Source organism: Triturus cristatus, chromosome 8, assembly GCF_964204655.1.
Source record: "Triturus cristatus chromosome 8, aTriCri1.1, whole genome shotgun sequence".
Classification (NCBI taxonomy): domain Eukaryota; kingdom Metazoa; phylum Chordata; class Amphibia; order Caudata; family Salamandridae; genus Triturus; species Triturus cristatus.
Genome location: NC_140591.1, coordinates 437,903,919 through 437,923,715, shown reverse-complemented (window position 1 = coordinate 437,923,715; position 19,797 = coordinate 437,903,919). Strand labels below are relative to the sequence as shown.

The 19,797-nt window shown below is 43.1% G+C and overlaps 1 protein-coding gene across 2 annotated transcripts in view; it reads right to left on the bottom strand.

Annotated features, from left to right (window-relative positions):
• The window catches only part of LRRC63 (leucine rich repeat containing 63), a 242,022-nt gene that overhangs the window by 156,126 nt on the left and 66,099 nt on the right, over nt 1-19,797 (bottom strand). Inside the window, exon 3 of one of the 2 annotated variants that reach the window (XM_085621840.1) lies at nt 13,843-13,980. The exons of the other annotated variant lie outside the window; for it this stretch is intronic. Within the exon in view, the coding sequence (XP_085477966.1) occupies nt 13,843-13,980 (138 nt within the window). The remainder of the gene's footprint in view (nt 1-13,842; nt 13,981-19,797) is intronic. 2 annotated transcript variants of the gene reach the window in all.

Sequence of the window (19,797 nt, the reverse complement as noted above, 5' to 3'; positions counted from 1 at the left end):
CCTTCCTAAATCACCCACTACCCCATTCCCACCTACCCAGGCCTGCTTAAATAACATAATTTCATTTCAGACACATGATTAGACGTACAGGCTCAACACTGCCTCCGCAAAAAGCAGGAGCATCATTAAATATTATAATCATAACAGAATTAGGGCAAAAATAATTACATTTAGTTAAGTTGCTATCTCCTGTCTCTCTGCAAACCCTTGGCTTGACCTCCGTGATTTACAAATTCTTAGCAAATAGACATATTCAACTACTAGAACAAACTTAGAAAAGATTAGGTTTAGGACCTGAATTACGGCATTCCGTCAAAACAGAAAACAAGCCTCTGTATACATAACTTTAGGGGTGGGCAGAACTCAAGAGAGTTTCACTCCGCAGAATTTCGCGGAGTTACAGAAAAACTCCACAAGATTCAGCTAAAGTCTGGAAAATCTTCTCGGATAGCAGCACATTTACTTGAACAGCGGCCCTCTGACTGTGACATCCGCGTTACAAAATCGTGCTAGGGGATGCAACATCTTGCTCCCATATTCTTGAGCCTCGCGGGAGAAAAATTCCTCCACGTTGCGATTGCCGGAATTTGGCCAGGACTCCGTATTAAATAGTAACACGAGGAGGCCAAAATTCTGCCAATTTCGCCGGTGGAACTGCTACTTTATATCCGTCAGAGAATTAGGTGACCAAACAAACTATTCAAAATAGATACTTTTCGAAAAGTTGACTCCTGGAGAAGCATCTAGCAGAGTGCAAATCTACTGCATGTTGGTGGACTGCAGAAAACGTATTTACTAGTAAATGGAAATAGTTGAAAGAAGAAAAACTTTTATTTATATTCAAGGCACATATTGTCTTCAATGATGACTCAACTTGGCCCATGTGCAAGAAAGCCCCAAAAAACGGGATTGTCAGGCGCCTGATAGTGCCAAAAATGATACAAGAAAAACTGGAATTCTTCTTCCTACTTGAAAATAGAAGTTTGGATTACCATCATGTCACCTAAATCCCTTACTGAGCATACCGTGCACAAAACGCATGACGATAATCACACTTTTGAAAATGTTTGGGGTTAATTCTTGAATCTCTGTGACTTTTGGTACCTACTTTATAGTTGATAGATATTCTGTGTCAAAAACTGAACCTCTATGACATTCTTCGCTGACAGAATAATTAAAATACATTGGTATGTCTTATAAAATATTGTTGTGTACATTCTGTATTTTAAGTTGACTTATGTTACTTGTAGACCTTGCAGCACCTTGCAGCTCAAATGTCAATGCAATCTAGGTTTGTTAGCTTGATGTTGTATATTGCAATATGTATATTCTAACCTTCATAGAGTCTTTGACGTTGGACAATAATAAGGACATGTAAACCTTTTATTGGGACATAATTAAAAGCATGAGTCAAATGCATTATTTTTCGTCCAAGGTTATTAAGGTGGAGAAGGGGAACCATACGCTGTGAAAGTGTGGGGAAAAGAGGGGTTGGAATGGAATGTCCTCCTCATTCTGAGGTTACCAGCATGGGTGTATTACTCTAGGGGAACAGAGACGCGCTTTAGAAGTTAGCACAAATGTAACCCAAATTGGCAAGGGCCATACTACGGAGACCTGGAAATCCCTGCTAACATGTTTAAGTACTACAAATCTCAGAGTTTAAAAGTAAAACACTGATACTGGAAAAATAAAAAGCTGTGTGTAACAGTATACAAGTATATCTACTGGAAAAGAGATCTCTGAGCTGGAGAAAGCAGACTGTGCCAGGGATCCTAAAGCAGTGAGAAGGCATTAGTAGAAGAAGCTCACGCTTCTGGGGAACTCCATCATCGGAGTGGAACTCCCCAAGATGTTGGCACCATTGCTTTATGGAAGACCAGACAAGGCATTGTGGACGGAAGAACACACTGATTGAATCCTCTAGCAATGATGACACAATGCAGTGGAGTCCTGGTAGTACTTCCCTATTAGTGAGAAGGCAATGCTGAATGAAACTCACTACTACTGAGAAGGCGCTGCTGTAAGAACTCACAATGCTGGAGCCCATCAGCAATGAAAAGGCACTGCTGGAGGAAGCAGGAACTATCTTCAATCCACACAAAACTAGAACGCATTAACAGAGGAAGAGTTGGGAAGCAAACAGTCCTTGAGACTTCTAGCAACAAGAAAGCACTACAATGGGAAGCTGATACTACCCGGGATTACAAAAGCACAGAGAATCATTGACAGATGAAACACTCACTCAGGGGTGGCAGGTGCAAGTAGTGGTAGTACTCTCACACTATTGGAGATCTCTAGCTCTTGGGAGACATTCCTCACTGAAGTTCACACAACTGGAATCCTCAACCACTGAGACAATTGTGATTTCACGTGCCAAGCTGCCTCAAATATTCTAGATATACTTTAAATTATCTATGTGGCAGTTGTCTGTACCACATTGGTTCAGGCTGGTAAGACTCACATTTGTTTTGAAACTTCCTGTACTTCCAGTGGTCTCTGTGGAAACTCTATGGAGAGCCCTGGTTTGGTAGGACTCTTAGGCTGGTCTTGCTGGCACTGCCGGGCCTGTTAAACTACCAATGCTCATTCGACGAGGATGCTCCAAAGGATGGTGGCACTGTGGGCCTCAGGCTATCGTTGCTGGCCTGGCTTGCTCTGTTGTATGCTACTAGGATGGTGCTGAACAATGGCCCTCTCATTGCCACGATTAATGCGGTCATGCCGATAACTGTAACAGAGTTTGTGCTTTGATATGTGCTGCCCATTAGCCTAACTGGTCTTTTATTGTTTGCTATTTTGCACTAGAAACTTTTTTTAATTCCTTTTAACTTGCCGCTTTCACTGTTTGGGATGACATGCTATACTCGATCCTGGTTGGCTGAGGGGTAACCAATCAGGCACCTTGAGGAAGGAGTCTGTCAGAGATCCTTGCCCTCTTATTGCCACAAGTAGCACGGACACACTGATAACTGTAATGGTGCCTGCACTTTGATGTGTGCTTCTCATTAGCCTAACTGGGGTTTTATCTTTTGCTATTTTGCACCAGAAACGTTTTTTAAATTCCTTTTAACTCTCCGCTTTCACTGTTTGGGAGAACGCACTATGCTCAATCCTGGTTGGCTAAGGGATAACCAATCAGGCAGCTTGTGGGAGGGGTCTGTCAGAACTCCTCACCCTCTTAATGCCAGGAGTAGCGGGGATGTGCCAAAGGCAAGCTCGTCTGCACCTGTCCGCATCTGGCCGGGGGTAGGGGCTAGCCACTATGCTCGGTCAGAACAGCAGTGAGTGGCACACGGCCACGGCGTACTCCTGCGCTCTACACCATCTCTGTCAGGAGGGGGCCCTACATGGGGAGCTTATACAGTCATGATACCACGCCCGGATCACCGCTGGTCTGTACTATTGTGCAGGGGGCCTGCTGTAGCCTCGAAGTTTCCTAGGAGACGGGCCTTGGAGTGGATTGGCACCACATTCAGGTAGCGTCCCAGAGGGCTCCAACTCAGGACCCTTGGCTTGGCAGGCCGTGAGGGTCCAATAAATCAGTTGGACGTCATGGGGAAAGACCAGGCCCCACGCTCACACTCAACTAATACAATCACTCAATACACCACGCGAGGCAACAACCCCACAGGCTCACGAAACAAGGGTGGCAGGAGACAGAGGATCAGCCACCCAACGGGAGGCCAGAGCCATCCCGGGCCGAGCTCCTTGCTGCAATACATGGCTCCCGCATGGCAATTGAGAATAAAATTGAGGCAGTCTCTATTGATGTAAATCTTTTACGCACGGCAGAAGGGAATATCTCTGAACTCCAGGGGGAAGTGGCAGCATTGAAACAACAGGTTGCCAGAATGACCACCTCTACAGCGAACCTACAGCGCAGAGATGAGGATGCGAAGGGCCGCTCAAGTCGGAGCAACATCCGCTTAGTGGGATTTCCTGAGAAAGTTGAAGGCACAACACCTGAATTATTCTTGGAAACATGAGTGGGCACAGACCTACAGCCACAGGGTCTCTCGTGATTCTTTGTGGTGGAAAGAGCCCATAGTGCCCTGGCCCCTCCACCGCCGGCAGGTGCTCTTCCTCAGGTCCTCATTGCCAAGATCCTTAATTATAGGAACAGAGACTGTGTACTGTGAGCTGCCCGGGAAAGGTCTGACATTCAGTTTGGAAACAGTCGCATTTCCATTTATCCCGACTACACTAAACAAGTGCAGGAGCAGCACAAGTCCTTCAACGCAGCTAAACAGAAACTCTGCTACTTAAACCTCCAATATATGCTGTTGACCCCCGGCGCGGCTCAAGGTTGTGTTCCAGGGGAAGTCTCACTTTTTCAACCATCAGGAGGAGGTTTGGGACTAGTTAGTCATGAGAGATGTGGTGCCTGTGCCCGAGCTTGGTAGAGGCTGCAGGTGATCCGGGGCCTCCCAAGGGGGGAGAGGAGCAACAAAAAGATATCCCGCCTGGCAACTCCAACAAGGAACCCCTTGGCCTGCAGAGGGTCATGATCAGCAACAATGGCACTATGAGCATATAGAACTCTCCAGAAACTGAATTGGGGGTTGCAGAGGTCGCCCCTCTGATGAATCTCACCTCAGCGGAGGATATAGTGGACACACAGTTGGAATTTGTGCCCAACACTGTTGCAGAGGCAGTCCCACCACTGGGAGAATCGTAAAACCACAGCCAGTTGTATCCTTATTGATTGGGGGACTTGGAAACGGATATGGAGCAGTGCAGGCACTGAGAGAACTCAAGGGTGGGGGACATATCATCCTTGGACTGGAATATGCGGGGGTGCCAACCCTACAACTGCTGAGTTTCATTAGTCAGGGCTGCAACCCAAGGGTGGGCCAGGAGCCAATAGTTGTATTCTTGTTTTCCCCCTCACTGTTGGACGATTAGGGGTAATGTGCGAGTCCTGGCACATGCAGTGTGTTGACGCTAGTTATTCTATGTGTCCGTGGGAGGGGGGGCTAGTTTATTGCCATTGCTATAGCTGCTTCGTTGTGAGCTTTGTTTGAAGGCAGTCAAGATGCATGTAGAATCACTTGGGAAGGGGGAGATGACACTCTATCTCTCCAACGTTAATGGAAAGTATCCATAGATTCTTGACTTGCAATGTCAGAGGCCTGGGCTCACACAAGAAGCGGTATAGGGTGCTTTCATTTCCTGTTCCAACCTGACAGGGTAGGTGTTTTCCATCAGGACAGAGATACGGAATCGGGTATCTTAGAGAGTGATACTGCTGCTCTCATTTCTGGATGACTCTCTGAAAAGGATCGCTCTTATGTTGATATGATGTGTTCGAGCTACTTAGCAGATTACCTTTCTCCATTGGATTGAAAATATTCTTAAATGTCATTGATTATCGTTTTCTGCGACACTACAAATTGAAGCGGTGAGGGAGACGAAAGTAAGAAAATATACAGATTGTTACATTACCTCTTTTTTTGCCCTGAAGAAGTCCAGAGGTCCAGAGGTGGACGAAACGCGTCGGCTGCTTTGGCTGTTTTGGATGGTTTTTATATGACAAACTGATTAATAAAGAAGAATATTTTGAAAAAAACACCAAGGATATATTTAAATTGTATTGCACAAGTTGAGTGGTGCATTTGGTGCTGTTTTTTTCATTTATACTCCAGTAGCTGGAACAGCATTGTGCTGGCGGGTGCTAACCAAAATTGCACACTCGTGGTGAATGGAATATATCACCAATAGATACGTTGGGATACCGTTAAATCCAGTGCTGCCCTAGAGGGATACCGCTAGCTTTGTGTGTTTTTCTTGAGGCATAGGATACGTATCGCACCCTTACAAGAGGTTTTGTACCAGACTGTTGTCACTCTTCTTTCTGGAATTTGTTTCAAGGATCTTAAGCTTATGAGGATATTTTCTCCTGGAGAACATTTTGAGGGTGTAGCTGTCCTGGGGCATTTTTGCCTTTGTAGTCGCAAATCCAGTCTGGAGATTGGATATCATGCTAATAAGATGTTGACTGTATTTCTTCATTCAGGAATTTAAAAATGCTAACATTTCTAATGTTACTTTGATGTTTGATTAATATTACTATTAAGTTTTTTTATCGCAGATAATATCTGGGTAAGTTTATGGAAGCTGAGTAATTAATCAATATTGTGATAAGAGGTACTCATCCTTCTTTGTAAGTGGTAGTATACTGTAAACAGCACAGTACATCACATTCGAAACATGTTTATTTCTCATTAGGCAGTACATTGAGTAACGTTGACAAAGGAAAAACACCATTGAAAAAAAAAAAAACATTTAGCATCATGATTAAGTGCTGCAATGTGCTAATTAATTCTTTTGTATTCAAGGTATTGTATTTAAAGTGTGGATGCACAGAATGATGTCCCAGATCATCCATGTATTCACCATAAGGGTCCACTGTTTTTTTAATCTTCTTTTTACCCAATTTCCCTTTCCCCCACTCGTTTGTTCATGCTTATCAGAACAAATAATATTGGGACTGCGGGCAAACAGTGTTGACAGAGTGGATTTTGCCGCTCTGGACTTTGCATTCTCTCCAATATTTATATTCTTTTAACGATCCTGACAGTAGGTGGAGCCTGCAATGTCAATGCTGAGAGGTCAGGCTCATGTGGGAAATTTCATTGAATCTGCGGAGGCAAACATTTACGTTTCGAGACGACTCTTTATATTGTTGAGTTGCAATCTATAGCCAGCCCTACAAAGAAAAACTTCTTCGGGGACAGCGGAAAATTGCCAAACCCTGAAATGTCTACAAAGAGATGTTGCTACTTAAGAGAAAGGTGAACACTCTAGAGTGTTCATTATTGTTGGACTTGGCCCTCTCTGCAGGTTCATTCCCAAACGTTTTACTTTCACCCTCCTATTTTTTATGAATTCATTTTTGTTGGCCTTAAGACTCTTTGCACTTTACCAATGCTAACCATTGCTGAAGTACTTGTGCTGTCTCCTCTCAACATGGTAAAATTGGCTTACACCTGTTTGGCATAATTAATTTACTTATAAATCCAGAGTAAAGTGATATACCATATACCCAGGGCCTGCAAATTAAATGCTACTAGTGGGCCTGCCGCACTTATTGTGCTACCCACTTAAGTAGCCTCTTAAAACATATCCTAGGTCTGCCATTGCAGCCTGAATGCAGTTTTAAACTGCCAATTCGACTTGGCCAAGCCTTAAACTCTTTTTTTATCAATAACATATAAGTCACCCCTAAGGTAGGCTCTAGGTAGCCCAAATGGCAGGGTGCATTAATATTAAAAGGTTGGACATGCACTTTTAAGTTTTACATGTCCTGGTAGTGAAAAATTCAAAAATGTGTTTTTCACTACTGTGAAGCATACCTCTCCTATAGAATAACATTAGGCTGCCTTATTACATTAAGTGCCAACTTTTGATTGGGAACAGGTAAACATTTCATGTTTGGTGTCTGAGAAATTGTAATTAAAATCATCTTTAATCGTAAAGTCAGATTTTAAGTTAGAATTTTGAAAATTTAATTTTTAGAGAGATGACATTTTCCTGCCCTAGCTACTTGGTGCCTGCAGGCTGTTCCTGGGTCACATGACCGGGTGTAGCTGGACTTTGTTTATGCCTCCCAAATAGCTACACAATAGATGGATTAAGTGTGTCTGGATGAGCCATCACTGGCAGAATAGGGGGGCAGAGCTGGGCACAGCCCCACTTGCAACTCAATAGGCAGCGCCCTGACTTCACACAAAGGACTTGCCACCACTGCATTGTTCATGGAGCCAGCTTATAGCCAGGGCAGGGAAGGCGGGAAACTTCAAGAACTTAAAAAGAAATTCTCTGGAAACTCCTCCTACTTCAAAGAAGTCACAAGGTATAAAAATAGAACCCTCAGACCCACTCTTCAGTTTACTTTCAGGGAGTATGGAAGACTCTCAGAGGAATGCCTACTGCTGTGGTCTGCTGAGAAATTCCAATGACTGCTTTTCTGCACCTTGACGTTTTGCTTTGCTGTCTGCAGCTTACCTTGATCCCTCAAAGGCCAGTCCTGCTGCTTGAGCTCTGTTCAACTGCTTGAACCCAGGACTATCAGAGTAACTCCAAGGGCTATTTGGCTGGCCTCCTGATCAGAGCCTCAGGGACAGAAAAGGCTCCAGCCATCTTAAACCCACACTTGGACTCAGTCTAAGTGAGTTTTAACCCTGCAAGTGGTGCCCCTCCAGTCCTGGACCTTTGTTGGAGGTGTTAAAGGTGCCCAGATAACCAAAATCCAAAGCTTGGGGCGTAGAAACTTTCTGACTAAAAACTGCTTTGAGAACCGAGAGGAGACTGGGACCAACCTGCTCGCCTATCCGCCCAAGGTTCATCACCGGGCAGCTTGACTTCATGCCAGCTTCCGCTAAGTTGTTTTTCACAGCAGCAAATACTCTCAGCAGTACTTTGCCAAAGGGTTATCCGAGCTCGTGGAAATCTCGTCGGCCAAAGCCTCCAGTTTCATCCTGCTGGATATTTTTGACTTCCAAAAAAAGACTAAGTGCCTGATTTACATTTCAGCGGACCGGTTACTGCGTCACAATGGTGACGGGTATCCTGTCTGCCAAAATGAAAATCCCATAGGATTCACAGAGACATTTTGTTGAAATTTCTTCTAAGTTCGAAGGTTAACACTGAGTGTGCCCAATTTGCTTTTTGTATTTGTCTCGCGCTATGGTCAGCCATATTTTTTCTACTTTGGCATGCTATCTATGGTCAGCCATATTTTTCTACATTGGTATGCTCTTGCAAGGCTAGATGCCCGCAGTTGGCTCTTTGTTCATTAAGTTGCTAATTTTTACTTTAAAATCCATAACTCCAGTTGTACTGGTTGGATTTTTGTCGTTTTGCTGTCAAATACTTTATCAAAATATACTCTATTTTTCTAAATTTGTGTGGGATATTTCTTGTGTATTCAATTTATTATTGTATGTGTGCTGCATAACTACTTTAAATAATGCCTCTAGGTTAAGCCGGACTGCTTTTGTGTCATGATACCAGAGGGTTAGACACAGGTTAATTTAGTGACTTTTGTAATTCACCATGAAAGGGTTTTGTGGCTGTTGCTTGAGTAGGGTTAACATCCTACTCAACCATAAACCCAACTTCTCACAATTATAAACTGGAAGAAAGGTATTCTCAGCAGTGAGCGTAAAGACCTTGGGGACGTGGAGACTATGTGGTTAATGGTGCTTCTTACAGAAATTTTGTTTTTGACTTGGTTTATGACATTTCATTGGATGGCCTTCTTGGTGGATATAGGATCAATAGAATAGTAATAAGCCACTACCTCCAGATAGGACTGATAATCAAGTTATGTAGTTTTTCTTGCCTGACTTGCCAAAACAGTGCAGGGGGTAGACCAAAACATCCCTCATTCCTTGTTAGAGGTGGAGATGTGAATTGAGAGGTCGGGTTGGATATTTTCATACTCTAAGACATCTCAGGGAATAGATTAATTCTAATAATCAAATCATTCTAATATTCAAATAATGATAGGTCATGACACTGAGTACCCTGAGTCAGAGTCCCATAGGTATGTCCCTGACCTTGTGGTGTTCAGGGCGCTACGTAGTTTTTTTTATATCAAAGAGGTAATCCCTAAGTAAATGGCATCAAGCAGAGGGATATAATTTAATTTAGCCTGCACGAAGACAACATAGGACTAAGGTGAGGTAACTTACAACTTCTTCAGTTGTTTCACATGCAAAACAATAGGAGTCAGAAAGGCATGATTGCTATTCTACAAAAAACCCTATGAGGGCGTAAGATATTCTGTTCCCATGACTACATTTTGCCTACAGGGAGATGTCAGAAAGAGAGTACATTTCTTTGGACTTATGTTTGGTCACCTTGTCATGGGTCCACAGGGTATTGTAAGAGAATAGTGGGAGAATAATTGTGGAAAAACAGCTCTTTGTAGGGTGGACTATGTGCCACTACTTTAATTTAGGATTGTACGCCCTCAAAGGAGGTCGATAAAAATCTTGAGATTGGTCAGTGATTGATTAAACAGCCAACACTACCTGTGTACCAAAAGGTCTAGACGGAGGAGCTTATGAAACCCAGAGCCCTCCAATGCAAGTCAATAGGTGCATCACAGCAATGGACAAGATCGGAGAGGTGAACTACGTTGAAATTCTTGAGCCCTTAACACAATCTCCATTCTTAACTAATGTAGCCAAAGAGAGGTCAGACTTTTTAACTCTTAAGGGCCACATTCAGTTTAAAGTGATGCTTTCTAGGTTGGGGCCGGAAAATTGGCTGTGGCACCTCTCACAGAGTGGCTAATCAGCATCTTACTGGCTGGAAGCGCTTACCAGGATGACATTGCTCTCTACAGCTCTAGTCTAGAAGATCATTTAAGAGCTACAGAAAGTATTTCAGTCATGAGGAATGAGGCCTGAACTATCAAGGTAAGAAAGTGAATGTGAAAGTTTAAGTACGTTTCTGTTGTTGATACAGTACACTTTTTATAAACCCACATCCAGGCTGCTATGCTGAGACTCTCGAGATTCTTTCTAAATTAAAAGCCTCCAGAGGCCTCAATGAGCAATATAAGATATTTGCAAAAGGGTACAGAATCACTGTCGTATTGTTTATGACGTTGATATGTAGAAAGCAGCCAAACTGGTAAACTATACTCCAGAATGCCTTTATCATCAGAATGGCTTCTTCATCCTAATGAAGGCCTAGCAATCAACATCAGAGCTGGTGACCTCTTATTACTGTTGCAATTAATTATGCATTCAGACACTTCAGATCATAGCCAACACTGTCTGATCGCACAGACTAAACCTCGTCTCCTACGTCGACGACACACAGCTCATCCTCTCGCTGTCAGAAGACCCATCCACCACCAAAGCCAACTTGCACAGATGTCTAATGAACGTCACCGACTGGATGAAGAACACCTTTCTCGAGCTCAACACAGACAAGACAGAAGTCCTCATCTTTCAGAACAAAACCTCACCAAGGAACAACACATTGTGGCCTGCTGAACTCAGCCCATCCCCGGCCCCAACAGACCACGGCCGCAACCTCAGCATTCTCTTGGACAGCAAGCTATCTATGAAGAAACAGATAAACGCAGTTTCATCTGCCTGCTTCTCCACACTACGCATGCTCCACAAGATCTTCAGGTGGCTTCAACTCAACACCAGAAGGACTGCAAGCGCTCGTCACTAGCAGGCTGGACTACGGGAACACACTACGTGAGAATCACCGCATGCCTCCTGAAGAGACTTCAGACAATACAAAACTCAGCGGCCAGACTCATCCTCGACCTCAACAGATGAACCCACATCACACCCCACCTCAAGAAGCTACACTGGCTTCTGTTCCAGAATAGATGGCAGTTCAAGATGTTGACCCACGCATACAAAGCCCTGCACAATGAAGGACCAGCATACATCAGCAAAACGCATGACCTTATACCAACTAACCAGACACATAGGATCCGCCTCCCTTTTCCTTGCATTCACCCCCGGATCCGCCAAGGCAACAGCGGAAGACATACAAAGCCCTGCACAACGAAGGACCAGCATACATCAGCAAATGCATGAACTTCCACCAACCAACTAGACACCTACGATCTGCCTCCCTCTTCCTCGCAGTTACCCCCTGGATCCACCGAGGCAACAGCGGAAGACGCTCCTATTCACACCTGGCAGTCAAAGCTTGGAAAGACCTTCCCCTGCATGTCAGACCCGCCTCATGAACAGGACATTTTACCCCACACACATTTTACCCCACAGACAGGTCTTGAGTCCTTTCCTGAATTGCCGGAGCGATGAGGCGAGGGAAACATCCTTTACCCCGCATGCATTACTCCGCATGCCATTACTCTGCAGTTTTTGCACCGCAAAATCTTTCACAGCGCAGGGCTTTACACAGCAAACTATTACAACACATTCCCCATTACAACGCAATGTACTATTCTAACTCCACTGTGGCGTTACTTTGGAGAATGCGTTGTAATAGTTTGCGGTTTAAAGCCCTGCATTGTAAAAGATTTTGTAGTGTAAAAACTGCGGGGTAATGGCACTGCGGAGTAATGCATGCGGGGTAAAGGATGTTTCCCTCGCCTCATCGCTCCGGCAATTCAGGAAAGGACTCAAGACCTCCTGTATGGAGGTGATTCCAGACTTGCAGGTTGTTCATATGGGCAGGAATACAGTGTGATCCTACCCAGCATCTCCATTTTGATTTAATTGCAGCACCTGATGATGTTCGACTGACTTTCCAAGTCATCCCCCAGATGAAGAGAATCTGCATTCCATCTACATATATTTTTAAATGAACATGTATTTCCTCATCTCCTATGCAAATGACGGTATGTTGATGATGAACAGTGGCAGTGAAAGTAAGGAGTCCAGAAGTGGACTGCATGTTACTTTTTGAGTAGGTGTAATTAGACATGAACCTGCAACTGTTGGCATTGATTGCTGAGGAAGGCATGGATTTATTTTACTGCAGCACAAGTCTCTCCAGCACATTATTTTGGCTACTTGAGAAGGACAGCATAAGTTATGGTATCATAAGCCACTGTGAGAGCAAAAGTGCGAGGGAAGTATGCATATTTCCATTTAGGTTAGTGGGAGGTCCTCTCTGCTACACTGGTTTTGGTTCCCCTTCTCAAACTGGTGTATGGGTTTTCACTGTTAGATAGCAGTTCATCAGGATTTGTGGATCTTTGTCTGTTCTTTAACAAAGGTGTGAGGATCGCATGTGTTAGATGGATCAGGAAAACACTCTCGGTGAGGGAAGCATTGATCAGGTTTGGGCTGTCACTGAACTTAAGCATTTGCTATGGTTTGCTGAGACCATTTGTGTTTGGGGCACAGTTTACTGTTCACAGTGACCACAGATTTTCAAAGTCACATGCAGATGAAAGGGAAGAATCCAAAACGGTGAGATGATCCATTTTCCTACAGGGAATTTGGACTTCAGAGTGGGACACAGACATAGTTCTACCCATTCCAATGCAGATAGACCGCACAGATTCCTCCACGCATGTAAAGAGAGTGTCAATTGGGTTGTTTAAATGTTTATCCATGCTTAGGGTGGAGGCATATAAGTAAATCCAACTGCTTATGGTGTTCTTTCGGATTGTTATTTTCAACTCTGCTATGCTCCACAGCCTGTTGTCCAGGTCCCAGCAACATTTAGGGCCAGATGATCGATGTTTTTATCAGTCGCAAACAGAAAATTGGGCCATTTCTGATGGCTAAAAAGGGTTGTAGCATGTACAAACCCTTTTTTGAGAGTCGGTAGTCTCTCAAAATAGGGTTTGCGAGTCGTTATTAGGAAGGGGCATACCAAGGGCGTCCCTTCCTAATAGTGAGTCGCAAGTGTATGTACAATTGTTTTGCAACCACAAATGCAGTCGCAAAACAATCACAGTTACCGCCCCTTTCAAATGGGTGGTAAGCCAGTCGCAAATGGGAAGGGGTCCCCAAGGAATCTCTTCCCTTTTGCGTTTGGCAGCAAAAATATTTTTTAAGAGCAGGCAGTGGTTCCACTTGATGACAGGTGGTACAAAGGTTCCTGAAATCTATGGCCTCCCCTTATCAAAAGACAGTTTGTTATCATCATGACCAACTCTAATATGTCAAGATCACAACATGGTGAAGGCAAGATTGATTAGTTAGAATTGAAAGCTTCTGTGCATTGGCGCACTAGCACATGACCAAATTTAATTGAAAGCTTCTGTGTGCTGGTGAATTAGTACCTGAGCAATCTTCCTTGTTACTAGCCAAGCACTCACTTGTTTACACGCTCTGTGCAATATTTTTTAAAGAAATATATTGAAGCTATACTTACGTCCATGTTCGATTGCTCTTTGCTCAATGGCTGAAGCCAACTTAGAATCATTTGAAATGTTTTCCAAGACTTTTCTTTCAAAAAGGTCATTGGATAAGGATGCTTCCTTCAAACTTTTGTTCCTCTTCGAATTCCTTTCTAAAAATTTTAAGTATTTAATTAGAATATTTTCACAAGAAATTTGTGCAATAAGAACTTACACTGTATTAGAACATTAGAATGTTGAGCGCTACATTGAGGACAATGTAGTGTTCTGGGCTTCTAATGGCTGGTAGAAGCCAGGAGCATCAAGATTCCAATGTTTGCTCACAGCTGTTGCTGTGAACAAAGGCCTCACAGAGACCGATGAGATTTCAACTGGCTTGGGCTCCGTGATGCCTTTGTTTTACAAATTAGAACATTCTGTCCTTTAGGGGCGAATGTCCTAATAGCCTTAGAGCCCTCCGTAGCGGGCTCTACCAGCCATTAAGGGCCTGCTCCCTTGTTAAAGGCCCGAGCTGAAGGGCCTTTAATGGCCGGTAGAGCCTGCTACAGCGGGCTCTAAGGCTATATTAGTTGATTCTGTGAGAAATTCCATAGCAAAACTGTGATATTTTGTCACTGGGTGCATTCCTACTGGAACAAACAGAGTTTATTTTGTGTATTCCTTCAGGCCTTTAAACCTGTTTGAGGGGCCAGGCCAAAGTTATACATCTGAGGTGGCCTTTTCAGATTCTCAACAAGGCACACTGCACATGTTATCAAATTTCAGCAAATTCAGGGATTTCACCTTGGAGGTCAGTTGGTCTGAGGATACAAATCGCCCTATTTCGAAGATGGCTCAAGAATGAAAATAAGCATGAACTTGCCAAAGTGGCTAGACAACTTACAACAAAGATGTGATGGACCTGACTGTACAGACAGATCATCAACTGAATTAGAGAAAGGCAGAAAAAAGAAAGGACGTTACATGTGTGGAATTTTCTTGTGCTTCATAATCCAACACTACAGCCCCACATGCAGCAGAAGGGTAATCCATGCAATTGAGAGTTGTCTTAAGGTTGTCTCCCAAGCAAAGTAATGTATAGGAGAAGGTCACTTGGGCGTCTAGGAATTGTGGCAAGAAAGGACATATGGTAGGAACATATACTATTTGCCATGATAAGCCTCAGGAAAAGAAGAACACTGATCACTTGTCTGGTAAGAAAGCGTGGCAGTTCCTTCCAAAATATCCCTAGAAATAGTGGTCTGCCGCTAGTAGATAACCTTCTTTCTTAGCATTTTTAGTGAGACTATAAGGGTCTCTATCATCTGACACAACAACAGATTGATCTAGGAGCAATTGTACTTTTTATGGATAAGGCCTGTTCTACTGAGCATGGTAGAACAGTCATTCTAAAAGACAAAAGTTCATCCCATGCAAACAATGGATGGATCTGTATTAGGCTCTGGACTTCTGGCTGAACACAACATTCAAGTTCAATTGTTGGTTGGCCAGCTTAAGTAGTTATGCACTTTTGACTTGGTTGTGCCCCATCATCATCCTGTGATTTTGGTGATTCCATGCATGGCTTGACCATCATAATCCCTACATTAATTGGTCAACAACGTCAATGATGGTGGCTTTTGACTGTATCCTTTTAAAACTGATTGAACTCAATGCAATACTGGAACTCAGATTATTTACCATCACTTACACCCAAGAAACAGACTTCTTAGGGTGTACCCTTATTGGGGAATGCAAAATATCACACATTTTGTGGTGTAGTTGCAGTCAACCTTTATGAAGGCAATAAGCATTATAACCAACATTTACTTTCCTAAGACAATTTCAATGTTTATGAATCATAGTGAAACTTTGGAGGTCATTACAATGGAGGTAAACCAGCCACCGACAGGCTGTCGGTGGGAGGTTCACCGCCATCGTGAGGCCATTTTCCGCCCACCATATTATGATGGCGGGCGTTTCCGTGGCGGTCCGACACACCAACTGCTATGTATCGGACGGACTCCTTGAGCCTGCCGGTGCTGTGGAGGCCCTTGGCATGTAATGCATACCGGCGGTCCCTAGGAGGCACCGCAGGTCAGATTACGATGCTGGCTCCCCACCAGCCTTTTCATGGCGGTTCACCCACCATGGAAAGGCTGGCAGGGATGGCCTTTGGGGGCCTGTTGCGGGACCCCCTTGTTAAAAGGGAAGTTGTTTTTTGCACTTGGGGGCACCTATGGTGCCCCCATACATTTCCCTGTACCATGTGGCAGGCACCATGTGGTGCCTGCCATGTAGTGCAGGGAAAAGCAAACCCCACCTTTTTTCCATTTCGGAGGGTGCTGCAGCCAGCAGCACCTGCCACAATGAAAAAAATGCCTTTTGCGGCCGCTGTGGTGTCGGCTGCATTGTAATTGCATATGTGGGACTGCCGCCTTATAGGAGGGCGGGCCCCAGCCCCTGGACGATGGGGGACGGACAGCAGTTTGTCTGCCATCGTAATCAGGACCTTTGTTTGTTTCCCATATCATTAGTGTACACTTAGCACTCACCTTTGAAAATACTACAGAGAATCCCCTAAAGTCCAAGAGAGATGCACTGATGACATCAGAACATTCACATTTCCAATAACCCTCCCCTCTTTAGTTTTGCTATTTGTTACCACTCTTGCACAGGTATTGGTATGTGCAGGAGTTTTGGGAAGATTGCTTTCGGACTCTGTCGACCAAGAGCTACAAATCCTGACAATGGGGTCCTGCTCCCTCAGCAAGTATAGTCTTCGCCTCCAGCCCTAAAAGGAAAGAACTTAGGTGTTTTTCAAGCAGACACCCCTCCTTTTCGTCCTGTGCAGTCATTGGTGGGACCAACGCAAATAAAAAGCTCCTTATGTTGCGAAAGCTGCCACATCTTCTCTGCAAACTGAGAACAGACTAGGGGCTGAGAGTTGGAGCTGTTGATTTCTCACTTACAAGCAGGTGTAGTCAGCGTCCATACCACTATATGAGCAACCAGGTGTAATCTTCATGTTGGTGGGCACACTGCTCTGCATGGTTAACTTCAGTGTTCATGTCAATATGGTGCTTGAACAAAATATCCACATAAATATCGGGAGACAGAAATATCGGAAATAAAGTATTGTTATACATAAATATAGTTTTGCAAGAATATTGTTAAATAATATTGATGTTTTTAATCTCGTTTTCAGTATCACAGTGGTTAAAAATATAGTTTTTAAATTATTTTATTGTGTTTTAGTTGATATATTAATTTTATGTTACTATTGTGAATATAAATGTTATTAATTTCTTTTAAAATATCATGAAATTTTTAGTGATTTAGAATTCTGTATTTAATTTTTAATTGGAATTTATAGTATCGTAGCGGGTTGTTGGTGGTGGATAGGGTGGGAAGTTAATTAGGTAATAATTCATTATTATTTATTTAATACAATTTAATCAATAATATGATTGATATTTATTATATACATTATGTAATACTGATTTACTTTGTTATAAGTTATTTGAGGGCTGTTCGAATTGTAGGGGTATAGGGTGGGAAGTTAATTAAGTGACCATTAATTAACAATTAAGGGGTCGATTCCGATCCGGGTCGGAGGGCACCGAATGCGATCCGGCCGTAAAAACTACGAGCTGTACGCGTATTTTTCGGCCAACTCGTACAGCTGTACGAGCAAGCAAGTACGATGCGAGCTACATGAAATTCACCGACCGAGTCGTTTCCGGGACCGAAACGCTTCGTACGTCTCGGTCGTAAGCTAACCGTGGCGTGCAATGGATGCGATTGCACGCCACGCGTCGGACGGCCTGTGCGAGCCAGAGTGTCCGGCTCGCAAACTGCCCGGGTGGTTGCCTTTGGGGGTCCGCGTCGGACCCCCTGTCACCCGCAGCCCTACGACTCGGACACAGGGGGAGGACCATGGGTCTTCCCAACACAGGCATGTACGGTGCAGATGGCACCGATGCGTACCCACCGTAGGGGGCGCACTTGTCCGCGACATACCCATTCAGTCAATGGGAGTCCATGTACGCGTCGTACAACCGGCTCCCATTGACTTCTATGGGAGTCTGACCGAACCGAGTCCGACAGCATACGGCCGCATCGTACTCGCTGGGTTGGACTGCAGGACTCCGGCTCGGTCGGAAAACACTCCGGATCCGGTTCGGTCGGAGTGCTTTCCGACCCGGATCAGAATCGGCCCCTAAATGTTAATTGTTAATTCATTATTTAATTGATTTTTGATTATATAATTTAAGGGATACTTATTTATTTTAAAGTATATCTCAGTTATGGATGCTAGGTTTGTAGGGGTATAGGGTGGGAAGTTAATTAAGTAATAATTAATTAACTATTAATTACCATTTGTAAATTATTTATTAAATTGAAGTTTTTAATTTGTGAATTATGGAATACTCATTTATTTGAATTCTATTTTAGTTGCGGAATGCTAGATTTGAAGTGCTCTAGGGTGGGAAGTTAATTAATGAACAATTGAATAACAATGATTTATTAATAGATTATTATTAAATATTAATTATGAAAATTGATTAATTGTTTTCAGTTTTTAAATGCATATATATGTGTGTGTGTGTATATTTTTGTTCATGGTAATTAATATTTTTTATATTAAGAGTTAAAAAAAATTCTACATTTATGGGTCTACTCATGTATGTAATGTGTTTGAAGTAAAGTACGTTCCCTATTGTTGCTTAGACTGCAGTAGGAAAAGTATAATTAACCCCTCCGAAGTCCAACAATTTCCTTATTGTTTCACTGCTTGGAGTGGAAATTGTACATTTTACCCCTCTGAAAACCAACGCTTTCCCAACTGTTGCGTTCTTTAGCGTGGGAATAGTAAATTTAACCTCTCAAAGGCCAACAATTTCCCTACTGTTGCACTGTTTGGAGTGGGAGTAGTACATTTAACCTCTCTACAGTCCAACACTTTCCCTACTGTTGTTTAGACTAGAGTGGGAATAGTAAATGTCAGCCCTTCAAAGGCCAACGCTTTACCTACTGTTGCTCAGATTGGAGTGGGAATAGTAAATTCAACCCCTCTGAAGTCCAACACTTTCCCTACAGTTAAGCTGACTGGAGTATATTACATTATTTATTTGTATTTTAAAATGTATTTTTTAATGTCTATAGTATTATTATTATTACTTTATTTTTAGTAAACATTTGTAATATTTTATTTATTGTTTACATTAATATTTTTTTTCTTATTTAATTGTTTATATTTGTATAGTTTTATTGTGTATGTATTTTGTGTGTGTGTGTGTATATATATATTCACTTAAAAAACCATAGGTTTCACACATGTTATAGTTAGCTGGGCATTTCCCTCGTAAAAAACCAATGAAATTCCCCGTTATAGTTAGTGCAGGCAACTATAACTCACGCGACCGCAATCCGCTGCTGATGACGTCAGATATTACATCACTGTATTTAGACACTTATTTACCCATGTCTTCTTCCATTCATCTTTAGCTATACATATATTTCATTTTTTTTTTTTTTAGAAAGACACATATGTCATCAGTGATGTAATATCTGACGTCATCAGCAGCGGATTGCGGTCGCATGAGTTATAGTTGCCTGCACTAACTATAACGGGGAATTTCATTGGTTTTTTACGAGGGAAATGCCCAGCTAACTATAACATGTGGGAAACCTATGGTTTTTTAAGTGAATTTGCAAGGTTTTTTAAATGCTAATTCCTAACTATAACGTGTGTGAAACCTATGGTTTTTTCAGTGAATTTGTACGTTTTTTTAAATGCTAAGTTATGTATTTATTAATATATTTTTTTAAACAAAACTTTTTCTCGGCGCGCGCACAGTGCGCTTCGCGCACCCTGTGCGCGCGGTGGGCACACGGTGCGCTTCGAGCACCGTGCACCCACTTTACGCAGTTCGTGCCGTGCACACACGGTGCGCTTCGCGCACCGTGCGCACACAGTGGGCTCG